Source organism: Galeopterus variegatus, unplaced genomic scaffold, assembly GCF_000696425.1.
Source record: "Galeopterus variegatus unplaced genomic scaffold, G_variegatus-3.0.2 Scaffold7060, whole genome shotgun sequence".
Taxonomy (NCBI): domain Eukaryota; kingdom Metazoa; phylum Chordata; class Mammalia; order Dermoptera; family Cynocephalidae; genus Galeopterus; species Galeopterus variegatus.
The window spans coordinates 93,734-105,124 of record NW_007733171.1 but is presented as its reverse complement, the minus strand read 5'-3'; the positions used below and the strand labels follow the sequence as shown (position 1 = coordinate 105,124).

At 49.3% G+C, this 11,391-nt stretch overlaps 1 protein-coding gene across 1 annotated transcript in view; it reads left to right on the top strand.

Annotated features, from left to right (window-relative positions):
- The window catches only part of LOC103607038 (alpha-2,8-sialyltransferase 8E-like), a 2,547-nt gene extending 1,616 nt beyond the window's left edge, over nt 1-931 (top strand). Inside the window, exon 3 of the mRNA XM_008591586.1 lies at nt 466-931. Coding sequence (XP_008589808.1) covers nt 466-931 — 466 coding nt within the window. The remainder of the gene's footprint in view (nt 1-465) is intronic.
- Nucleotides 932-11,391: the final 10,460 nt, after the last annotated feature.

The following is an 11,391-nucleotide window of genomic DNA, read 5'->3' as shown; positions in this document are numbered from 1 at the left end:
GGGGGGGGGGGGGGGTGAGGTGGGGAGGAGGAAGGGGCTGAGACAGGACAGGTAGCTGCGTTTGGGTTCCATCACTGGGGACCTTGGGGAAGACCGCACAGGTGAATGATGTGTGAGCCTCTAGGGAAAGCCTCTGCTTGCCAACCACTTCCCCACTGAACCCACCTGGGCTACCCTTGCCCTTCTGGGATAAGCACGGCCCTCCCCCTGCAGCCACACACTAGATACTTGCCCCTTTGGGTCCAGATTGTCTTCTCCTGCACGCACTGAAAAAATATAACTTCCTGAGAAAGCCCACGTCTTCAACTGCTCAGGTGCATGAGGACAGAGGAGGCAGGAGTGGCCTTGTGAGTCCCCTCTGTCCTCTGCAACGCCCCCAGGGTGCAGACGTGAGTGAGGAAGTGCGGGACAGTGGGGTGCAGAGGAGCGGGCGGCTGGCCCCTCACTCTTGTGCCCCCCGCGCAGGTTCCACAAGCTGGAGAAGTGGCGGCGGCCCTTCTACCGCGTGCTGCAGGTGTACGAGAACGCGTCGGTGCTGCTGCCCGCCTTCTACAACACGCGCAACACCGACGTGTCCATCCGCGTCAAGTACGTGCTGGACGACTTCGAGTCGCCGCAAGCCGTGTACTATTTCCACCCGCAGTACCTGGTCAACGTGTCGCGCTACTGGCTCAGCCTGGGGGTGCGCGCCAAGCGCATCAGCACCGGCCTCATCCTGGCCACCGCGGCGCTCGAGCTCTGCGAGGAGGTGCACCTGTTCGGCTTCTGGGCCTTCCCCATGAACCCTTCAGGCCTCTACATCACCCACCACTACTACGACAACGTCAAACCCCGCCCCGGCTTCCACGCCATGCCCTCCGAGATCTTCAATTTCCTGCACCTGCACAGCCGCGGCATCCTCCGCGTGCACACGGGCACCTGCAGCTGCTGATGGCGGCCGCGCCAGGCTGCCCAGCAGGCAGAACCCCCTCTCTTCCTCTCCGCCTCGGTGGAACTGAGAGCCCCGTGCAGGGCAACGTGGGGGCCTGGCATTAAGGCTGTCACTCCATCAGTAGTTCAGCTTTGTGCATGGGTCCTGGGGCTGGGAGGGAGGGATAGGGGCCGGGTAGAGGCAGCTCCGTGCTAAGCCAGCACCACAGGTAGCATGCTGCTGGGCCGCACCCCAAGATCAGGGGGCCCTGGGATTGCAAGTGAATACAGCACATTTCCACGCAATTTTAGCATCCAAGAGAGCACAAACTTTAGTGTCCTTGTTGTGCAGCTAAAGGAAGGCCCTACAGAGAATGCAATAGAGAGAGGAGACAGGACACTTGACAGGACACTTGAGCACAGTCAAGATTTAATTAAGATTCTTGCTTTCCTGAGTTTTATACCAAGGACTCAGCCATGAATTGCCATCTAGAATCTCAGAGCTTAGAGGCCAACCCAGCGGCCAGACCTTCCAGTGAAGGAAGAGTGGCTCAGAGAGGTCCAGGGACTTACAAACGGCATCACACCAACCAAGTAAGTGACAGCAATGTAAGACACCATCAGCCGAGGAGAGCCACATCCACAGACACACACACAGTCTTGGTGCCTCCAGGTTCAATCCTGCATTTGCTTTTTTGATGAGAAGAAAATAAACCAGATCAGCTATTTGCACTAAGGTTTCCAAGTCAATGTCATGGACTCAGTAAGTGCTTAGCAATTTGCTTCCTCTTCTATCTCCCTATTTTCAGCTGCATTTAAACCAGGAGTTATTTATAAAGATGTATTCCTCTTCATGTTCTTGAATACTGCAGAATCCTGCTATTTTGTGTTCCTGAATCGGGACTGTAAGATTCCAGGCTGGAAAGGGCTGATGTGTCACGTGGTGAGTTTAGTCGGTGGAAGCAAGCCATGGCCTCTGACACCAGCATCACCAAGGTTTCTGCTATGAAGGGCAGGACTTCCCACAGCGCACGCCTGGTGGTCTCCAGACACATGGACGCACAGGGCCTGGGCTTGGCGACCTTAGCAGTGCCTACACTTAAAGGGGCTCACGTGACCTTTCACATCTGAAATTCATTTCCCTTGCTTTCCCCTGTGGTGTTTCCATCATTAATGTGACTGTGCCTAATGGATGCTGTTGATGAGTTGCCTTGGAACTTAGCTTTGTGGAGTCATAGAATGTTAGTGCTGGGAGGACTTTAGTCCACCTGCCCGCCTGACTTCCCTTCCCTTCCTTTCCCAGTTCCCAAATTTCTGGAAAGCCTACTCAGCTTTGGTTTGTGGTTGGGCTTGGGAAGACATTGTGATAAGGAAAGACATTCTCTGTCTTCCAGGGTGGAGGGCAGACTGTAAACAAACCACAGTCCCACGTGCCAGGTGCTGAAAGAGGACTAGAAGCTGCGAGGGTACAGCAGGGCGTGGGCCTTCCATCTGATCACCTCATTTTACAGGCAAAGCCACAGGCCCAGCCACTGAGAGACGGAGAGGGCACAGGCTGGGCCTCCAGGCTGCCTATCCCTGGGCTCCTTTATTGGTTAAAAACTCTTTGTCTTGGCTTGTGTTTCATGTTGGTGGGTCATTATGGAGCTTGTCCTCCATGCACAGCACTATTCTAGATGCTGACTTTCACCTGTGTTCTGAGCTCTGGTTCCAACTGGGAAAACCTCAGGCTGCTCTGAGTCACAGTCTGTGGTTCTGCAAAGTAGGGGAGTTGCCACTGAGATAAAGTGGACCCAAACACTTGGGGAAAGACTGGACAAGGACAGTGGGTGGTTATTACTTTCATGGGATCTGCCTATTTCTCCCAAGAAAGGAACTTCTGGGAAAGATTCCAGTTAACTGAGATTTCCAGCCACTGTTCGTGGTTAATGGAACCCAGTTCTTGAAACCATGGAATGTCAGAACTGGAAGGCTCTTAAAGACTATTTTGTCCCACTTAACAAAACAATCCTAGGTTGGGGAAGTGACCTGGGACAAGTTGTGCCCAGGGCTCTACCAAATGCCTGCTATGGACAGAACCCTCTACTGGAAGCCTTCTGGGTAACATTTATGTTCCAGATGGGGCAGTGTTTGGGGGCAGGAGCTTTGGTGAGTCGGACGTCAGGGTTCCCACAGCTGAGGGTATTGGAGGTTGGAATCTGCCCCAGCCAGGATCCTCATAGGAGTTAGCGATGGAGCATCAGGATCCATCTGTGTAGGTGTTGGGACACCTGGCTTATAGCCATATTTCTGCCTGTGGATCTCAGGGCAAGTCCCTCCTCTCCCACCGAGTCTCAGTTTTCAAATCTCTACAACTAGAGACTTAGAAAAGATCTCTAGGGTCTGTATAATGTTTTTCTTTTTTCTTTTTCTTTTTTTTTTTTTTTCTTTTTCTTTTTTTTTTTTTTTCTTTTTCTTTTTTTTTTTTTTTCTTTTTCTTTTTTTTTTTTTTTCTTTTTCTTTTTTTTTTTTTTTCTTTTTCTTTTTTTTTTTTTTTCTTTTTCTTTTTTTTTTTTTTTGAGCAAGTCATGAGGCATGGATCTAAGCCATAAATAATATTTATTATAATATCTGGGATTTACCATGCTCTCATTCTGTGCCAGGCCTTGCACTGAGCACCTTCCCTGCATTATCTCCCGTAATCATCCCAAGATGCCCTTAAGTAGGGAGACTCCATGGTATAGGTGAGAAGACTGAGGCTCAGAGCGATTCAGGGACTTGCCCATGGTCAGGCACCGAATGGAGGGTACTGCACCCTGGTCTATAGAACCCAAAGCCTGTGCCCCTGTGTCTTAGCTTCCCAGCCAGTGTCCCAGAGGAATCCTGACTGAGAGAGATGCCACTGCAGGGTTTTCTGGGACATGCTCTAGGGACAAATGATCTGGGAGGCAGTCTCTGCATGTAGGTGACTTTCCCTAACCCTACTCTCTGCAGCAGTACTGATCCACTCACAGTGGCACTGGATGGGAACTGAGGCCATCCCCACATTTTTCAAGTGAGGAGAGATGCCCAGAAAGGGTACATGTTAAGTGACAAACAGGAGTGACTTTCCCAAAGCCACACAGCCCTATAGTGGCTGTGTTGGGACTCACCCAGTCTCCAGGCTTTCAGGCCATGTTCTTTCTCCTGCAGTCAGTGCTTGTAGGAAAAATATTTTTTCAAAGTCTCAGAGAGACCTGGGCATTGACTCTGGAGGCCCCCGTCCCCATCCCACCATGCAGTGCAGATTACCAGTTAAATTCTTATTCAAGGGAAGTTGGTTCCTCACAAACAAAATAACCATCGTGTCTTCCTTTGTGCTAAACCCACTGCTCCAGACTTGAAAGACAGCAAAACCAAGCAAATGACTCGGTGTTGGCTCAAGGTCAGACGCGGCCTCGGAGACCGACCTTTGACCATTTGAGCGAAGCTGCCGCAGCTCTGCCCACTCAGCACCCGGTGCTGCAGGGAGCAGAGAGCGCCTGTGGCCCTTGACTTTGCTGTGCTTTCTGGCAATCGAGGGAGAGTAGAGAGCTGGCTTCAGCCAGTCATTCACCAAATATTTATTGGGTGCTCATTTTGTGCCAGGTGTTGTGCAAAGTGCCAGGGAACTAGTAATGAACAAAACGTCCCTGCCCTCCTGGAGCTTACAGGGTGGTATGTGTGTGTACAGATGTTAAATGAAGAATCCCACAGACACACGTAGGATCTTGCTATGCTGAGTGCTATCAAGTCCAGGTTCAGGGAGAGTCATCTGGGAGAGGAGGAGGAGGGGATGACGGGAGTCAATTCTGAATTCTGAAGGTCGGCAGCATGAAGGCTGTAATAGCCGAAGCCGTGGATGCTTCTCAGTGTCATCCTTGACGACTTTGTAACATTTGACAGGGTTGGCCCCTCTGGTCTTTTTGGAGTCCTCTCCTCCTTTGTTTTTTAACACACCGTTCTCCTGGAGTCCTCTCCTCCTGTGTTTTTTAACACACCGTTCTTCCCTGACTTTCCTCCCGTCTCTCTGGATGCTCCTTCTCAGGCTCCATTGTTGATTCATGTTCCGTGAAGCTTCCTCAGGGTTCTCTTCTCTTACTAGGAGTGTTCCTGCAGAAATCTCCAGTATCTCCTGTCCTTGCATCTTGGACCCCTTACCTGCAGGCCAGTTCTGCCTAGGAGCACCAGGAGCACACTCACCGTGGCTTCCTGACTGTCTGCATCTTCACGGCAGCTCAAACCTCTACGTATCCTCAACTGGTGCAGTTAAAAGAACAATCTGGACTCAGAGTCTCCTCCCACTACTTAGTGGCTATGTGACCTTGGGGGAGCTTTCGGAGCCCCTGGAGTCTCAGATTCATCATCTGAAAAATAAGGACAGGACACCAACCTCACCAGCTGCTATAAAGGTTAAGTGAAATAATGTTGCACAATGCCCAGCACAGTGCCCAGCACAAACTAAACACCCGGTGAGCACGGGTTCTCTCTGCCCAAACCCTGGGTCACGCTTGCCTCTTCCTTCTCCTTCACCCTCTGTGTCTATTTGTTCAAATCTTGTCAATTCCAACCCATAAATATCCATTGAATTCATTCCCTCCCTCCATCCCCTCTGCCACTGCCCTAACTCAGGCCCTTCTCACTGATCTTTCTGCATTCAGAGAATGACCTTCCAAAAACACCTTTTTGGAGCCCATTGTTTGCCTGTACCATAAAGTCCAGATTCTTTACCAAGTCGTGCAGGGCATGTCCCAAGATGATTCACTCACCATCCCAGAGACCCTCCTGTCACCTCCCTGCTACCAACCCCCAGCCCCACCCCCACCCAGTGCTGTGCTTTTGCACAAGCTGTTTGAAGTGCCTGGAATGGCCCCCTCACTCCTACCTCCCTCCCCTTCCCCTTACCTGGCCACTTCTGCAGATGACGTTGGGTTATGGCCCCTGCATCCTCCCCTCTGTGAACCTGTGCTGGGCACTGCTGTGTGCTTCTGCTGTTATTATCACCGACTTCTGTTAGGATATCTTCATATCACACAGCATAAGCATCCCTGTGTCCTTGGCTCATTTTTGTGTTCCCAGCACTGGCACAAAGCCAAACATGGTGTGTGCTCAACAGTAATGAGGTCTCTGGTCACCTAGTGGGCTCCAGCAGTTCAGGAGACCCCATTAATAAACCGAGTAACACCTTGGGGAAATTGTCAGTGGAGGAGAGTCCTCTCTTGATTAGTTTTTGCCTAGTACATTCTGTCCTTGGGGAGCCTGGGGCCCAGGAGGCAGCAGTGTCTATGTAGTGGGGGCTCGTTGGCTCCATCACCCAGTCTCTGCCGTCCTCTTTCTGTTCCCTTATTATAGTCTTGCTCATCTGATTAGTGCTTGGTAACCAATTTTTTCTCTAGTTTAAACAAAAGAAGGGAAAGACATTATCTATTTTTCTTCCTTTATTTGTTTTCCCTTCCTCAAAACCGTACAGATATATCAGGATCTTATATTGCTGTGACTGTGATTCAGGTTGGGTAGCAGTATATGAGAGATTTATTAATAGTGTCTTAAAAAACTAGAGGGGAACACTTTATCTTTTGGCTGACAATCAGATGAACTGAGCTTTGTAGAAGGTCTGCTCCAGATGCCCCGTGGAAGGCCAAGAGCTTGGGGTTGTTTCCTGGGAGGGGCGGGAGTGGGGGTGCTGCTCCGAGTTCAACACACACCCTGGTCTAGTTTCACTGCAGCCAGGGAACCCCTCTGGTTGTGGCTTGTGGGTCAGGTGAGGCCAGGCTAGGGGTGCACCGATGGCCAGGGTGTGCCTTCTGCTGTTCGGAGGTTGTCAAACAAGGCCAGTCTGCGGAGGCTGCTCACACCCTACGAGGCATTCTAATAAAACAGCATGTTCTTCAAGGGCAGACTGTAGAAACCTGCATCACATCACCTGGATGCTTGTTAAAAATAGGAATTCAGAGCCTGGGGAGAGGGGGTAAGGCCTGGGAATGGGTGGGTATGACATCCCCAGCTGGCCCTTGAGTGCACAACTGCTTGTGGTTAGCACTCAAGGGACAGCTGGGGATGTCCTCGGTGGTTCAGTGGCTGCCACCAGCTGAGTGGCAATGTCTGGCTTGAAAATCAGACTGCAGTCCTTAGTGAGAAAAGAATGAAAACAAGAGTTTGGCACACAACCCAACTTCTGTGTTTTCTATAATGTAAAATACAACCCACTATTAAACTAGCAACAAAAGTCAAATGCTCAGGAATCTATAACATGGGTAAAATATGTTTTGCCTTTACACTGACAAAGATTTCTTTCTAATTGTGGCAAAATACACATGACATAACATTTACCATCTTAACCACTTTTAAGTGTGCAATTAAGGAGCATTAAGTACATTCATACTGTTGTGCAACCGATCTCCAGAACTCTTTGCATCTTACAAAACTAAAACTTTAAATGCATTAAATGACATCTCCTCATTTCCCCCTCCCCCAGCTCCTGGAAACCACCATTCTACTTTGTGTCTATGAATCTGACTGCTCTAGGTCCCTCATATAAGAGAAATCATGCAATATTTGTCTTTTTGTGACTGGCTTATTTCACTTAGCATAATGTATCAAAGACTTCTTTTGTATAAAGAATCGCTTAGGTATAAGCTGCTCTCAAGTGACTTTAACTGTTTTCAGCATACCTAGAGCAGAATTCTGGTTTTCGTTTTTGCTTGGAGCAGTTGTCTCAGGCCCTTGGTTGGTCCCTGACTTCTGGCCATCTTGGCACCTTCGCTGGGTGATGGTGGGGTGGGGGGTGGTGGTGGCAGCAGATCTGGTCTTGCTTTGGTGGCTGGGCCGTCCCGTACTGTGTCCTGAGTGACATTGGCTTTGCCAATCTTTTCTAAGTCTTTAGATATTTCCCCCTGCATAATCTCTTCTGTGAACCCTTTTTTTTTCCATTTGAAAGAGAAAAGGAGAAAAATGTACACTACCATGACTTAGCTCCTGGCCACAAAATCTAGAAATCAGTGACTTTCTTTTTTTAGTTGAGAGGTGGTTCCCTTGGCTGCAAAATCACTCATTTCCTTTAACTCAGTGATCTGTTCAGCTTTTGGGGTAGAAGTTTCGTTCCCTGTAGAACTATGGTTCTCAACTCTCTAGAATCACCTGGAGGTCTTTATAAAATAATCCCAGTGACAGGTCTTCACCTTCCCAGAGAATCAGATTCAGTTGGCCTGGGAAAAGGGCCCAGTATCATCAGTTTAAAGGATCTCCTTAAGTGGATCTACCACATAGTGGTTGAGAGTCACTACCCTAAGGAAGAGGGTCTGTGCCTTGGCTGCACATTGGAGTTATCTGAAGACCTTTAAGAAATATCCGTAGGACCCCATCTCTAGACATTCTGATTCAGCTGGTCTGATATGTGATGTGGTGTATTAGGATTCTCCAGAGAGACAGAATCAACGGCATATGTTATAATTATACAAGAGGGGGTTATTAGGGGAATTAGCTCACATGACTATGAAGAAAATTCCCACAATAGGCCGTCTGTCTATAAATTGGATGCCAGTAGCATGGCTCAGTCCAAGTCCAAAGGCCTCAAAACCAGGGAAGCTAATGGTGTCCTTGGTGTAAGTCCTAGAACCCAAAAGCTGAAGAGTCTCAAGCTCTGATGTTCATGGACAGGAGAGAAGATTGTATCCCAGCTCCAGCAGATTGAGAGAGCCAGAGCTTCACCTCTTTCCTCTGTCTTTTGTTCTCTCTGGACCCCCAGTGGATTGGATGGTTCCCGCCCACACTGAGAGTGGGTCTTTCACACCCAGGCCACTCAGACTCTCATACTAATCTCTGCTGGAAATACCCTCACGGACACACTTAAAAAGATGGCTTTACCAGGTTTTTCAGCATTCCTTCATCTAACCAAGTTGACATCTAGAATTAACCTTCACACTTGGGTTATTTGGGTTTTTCAATCTCTCCAGATGTTTTTAATACACAGCCAAGGCTGAGAACCACTCTTCTAGCCAGCAGTTCTGAAATGTGAGCCTGTATCAGAACCATTCAGAGAGCCTGTTGACGCTGGACCCCACCCCAGAACCTCTGGTTTGGTAAAGCTGGGGTGGAGCCTTGTTAACGTGCTCCCAAGGGATGCTGACACTTGTCCGGGAAGTACACTTTGAGTGTCACTGCTTTAGATGACGTTTTAACTAGATTGGCCCTGTTTTGCTGCATTCTTTTTCTCCAATTGGGGGACACCCCCCATCTCCCCAATCTAATTCATGTCTCAGACTTCTTAAAGGTACCAAACAGCTTTTCTTTTTTCTGAACATTTTAAACATTTAAATAAACATTTTGAAGTATTTTTAAAGCAAAGTAACACAAATTTCTTCTCCAAGGGTTAGGAGGCTCAGAGTGTGTGTGGATTAAGAATTCATCTATGCCTCGGATTTGGATGCATTTTGTGATCAGAGCTAAGAGTCGGTGTCTCTGGAACTTGGAACCAGCCCATGCCCTGGTGAGGGTCACTATGTGACTGGTGCTGGGGTATGATCTGAGCACAGGGAGGACCTGTCTGGCCCACCTGGATAGAAGTCTGGCCTTCTGACCTAGGCCCAGCACTCTGCCCACCCACTACACCTGTGCAAAGCAAACACAGGAGGTGGCAATGAGGAATCATCTCACAGCAGCAAGTGCTGTGCCAACCCCAGGAGCTAGAGTTTGCACCCCACTTCATCATGCCCTTCCTTTTCTACCTTCCTTTGGAAAAGGCTCTTGTTGAAACTAGCTAGTCAGTACCTGGTTTCTGCCTCCACCTCTTCTCTGCTCCTCCCTCCAAAGATGCCCCTAGCAGTGTGGTCCCAGCAAGAACTTCAACCCCACAGCAGCTCAGAATTCTGTATTTAGCCACAAAGTTTACAGGAACCCTGAAGATCTTGAGGACTTACTAGAGGAGAAAATGGTTCCTGTTTTATTGAAAAGGTAAAAGCACACCTCAATTCCCACGGTCACTTACCCAGCAAGTGCACTGAGCCCCCAGGTAGCCGAGGACTCAGATGAAGGAAAATTAGTTTGGAGCTTCTGAAATAGATGCTATAAAGCTGTGTATCAAAGCACTTCATGCACTTTGCTAGAAGCAAATCCCTCATGGCATTCACTTTAACTTTAAATTCAATTCTAGTGAACTTGGTTCTGGTTTCTAAGAATAAAACAAACTAAGAGAATGATACCAGCTGCTACATATAGCAGGAAGCGGCAGCTAATAGCCTAATCTTGATGGCATTAAAACACCAAAACTGTATATCCCAGAAACCATCAAGTGGCCTGAGGCTGTTCAGCAGAGGGACAAATATGTCACAGTAACCCCAAGGGCAACAAAGCATCTCGGTTCAGTTCGCCCTGTGACATCCACAGCCATACAGAAGTACAAACACACTCAACCAGTGTTCAGTACACTGGCCTGTCTTTAAGAAGGCAGGCAAGCATCTTATGCACGTTAGAATTATTTCCAACCCAAACACTTAAAATGCATTCACAACAGTCTTGGTGCTTAAAGGACAGACCCTCAGTTATCTTAACGTTCACAGAAGTGAAACGGTTCATTGTCTGATGACGCAGGATGAGTGAGATGGGTAAACTCACTCTTTTGGACTCACGTTTTCGCTCTGCCATTGGCGATTCTCTCCTGCTACCTCTGCCCCGAGAACAAAGGACAGGAGGAGCGGGAATGCATCCCTTCCACCTTCCCACCTTGCAGGGACCTTGCGGTGTGGCTGATGGCACCGTTGATGGCGTGGTTTCAGGGCATCCTCCTCCTGCGCCTCCAGCTCCGTGTGCAGTGTCCTTACTACATGTGAGAGAAGGGGTTGGGACCTCAGCCCGGATAGGGGATGGCACTGCAGTGACTCAGGCCTGGGTTTATTTGTGAAATTAAGAATATGACATACTACTTTTCCCCCACAGGTGAACACTTCTACTTTTTACACACAGTTGCCATCCGTTTTCTCCCTGGGTGTCACTGTAGCCCTGCGAGGAGCTACTATAGGGCAGATAGTGGCAGTCCTACTTGCCTGAGCCCCAGAAATGGCCATGGAGTCTCGTGTTGGATGCCCAAGCTTCCCCGAGGAAGGGGGTTGGGGGTGGTGGCCAATGTCCTGCTCTAGGCCCCTCAGGCACTTTTTTCTTCACTCTGGGTTTGTCAAGCTGATCTGGAGTGTGTTCCTGGTGTGGGCATCACCCCTGCATGGAAGGGACTGTTTGGTGTTTGTTTCTTTCTGGGGCCACACCAGGGCACCCAGAGCCAGCAGCACTGGGTGGCTGTTCCAGGTGGGGTGGGACGGGAGGCAGCTGTACTTGACAGTCACCCAAGGCCATGGGCCTGAGCAGAGCTGGAGTGTGGAGGGGGTTGTTGTCAGGGCTGGCAATGCTGCCCCATGCTGCTGTGGCCATTTGAGAGGAGGCTGGTGTGGTCTCAAGTGGCAGCTCCTGCCAACCCACCAGGAGCCAGTTCTCCTGTTC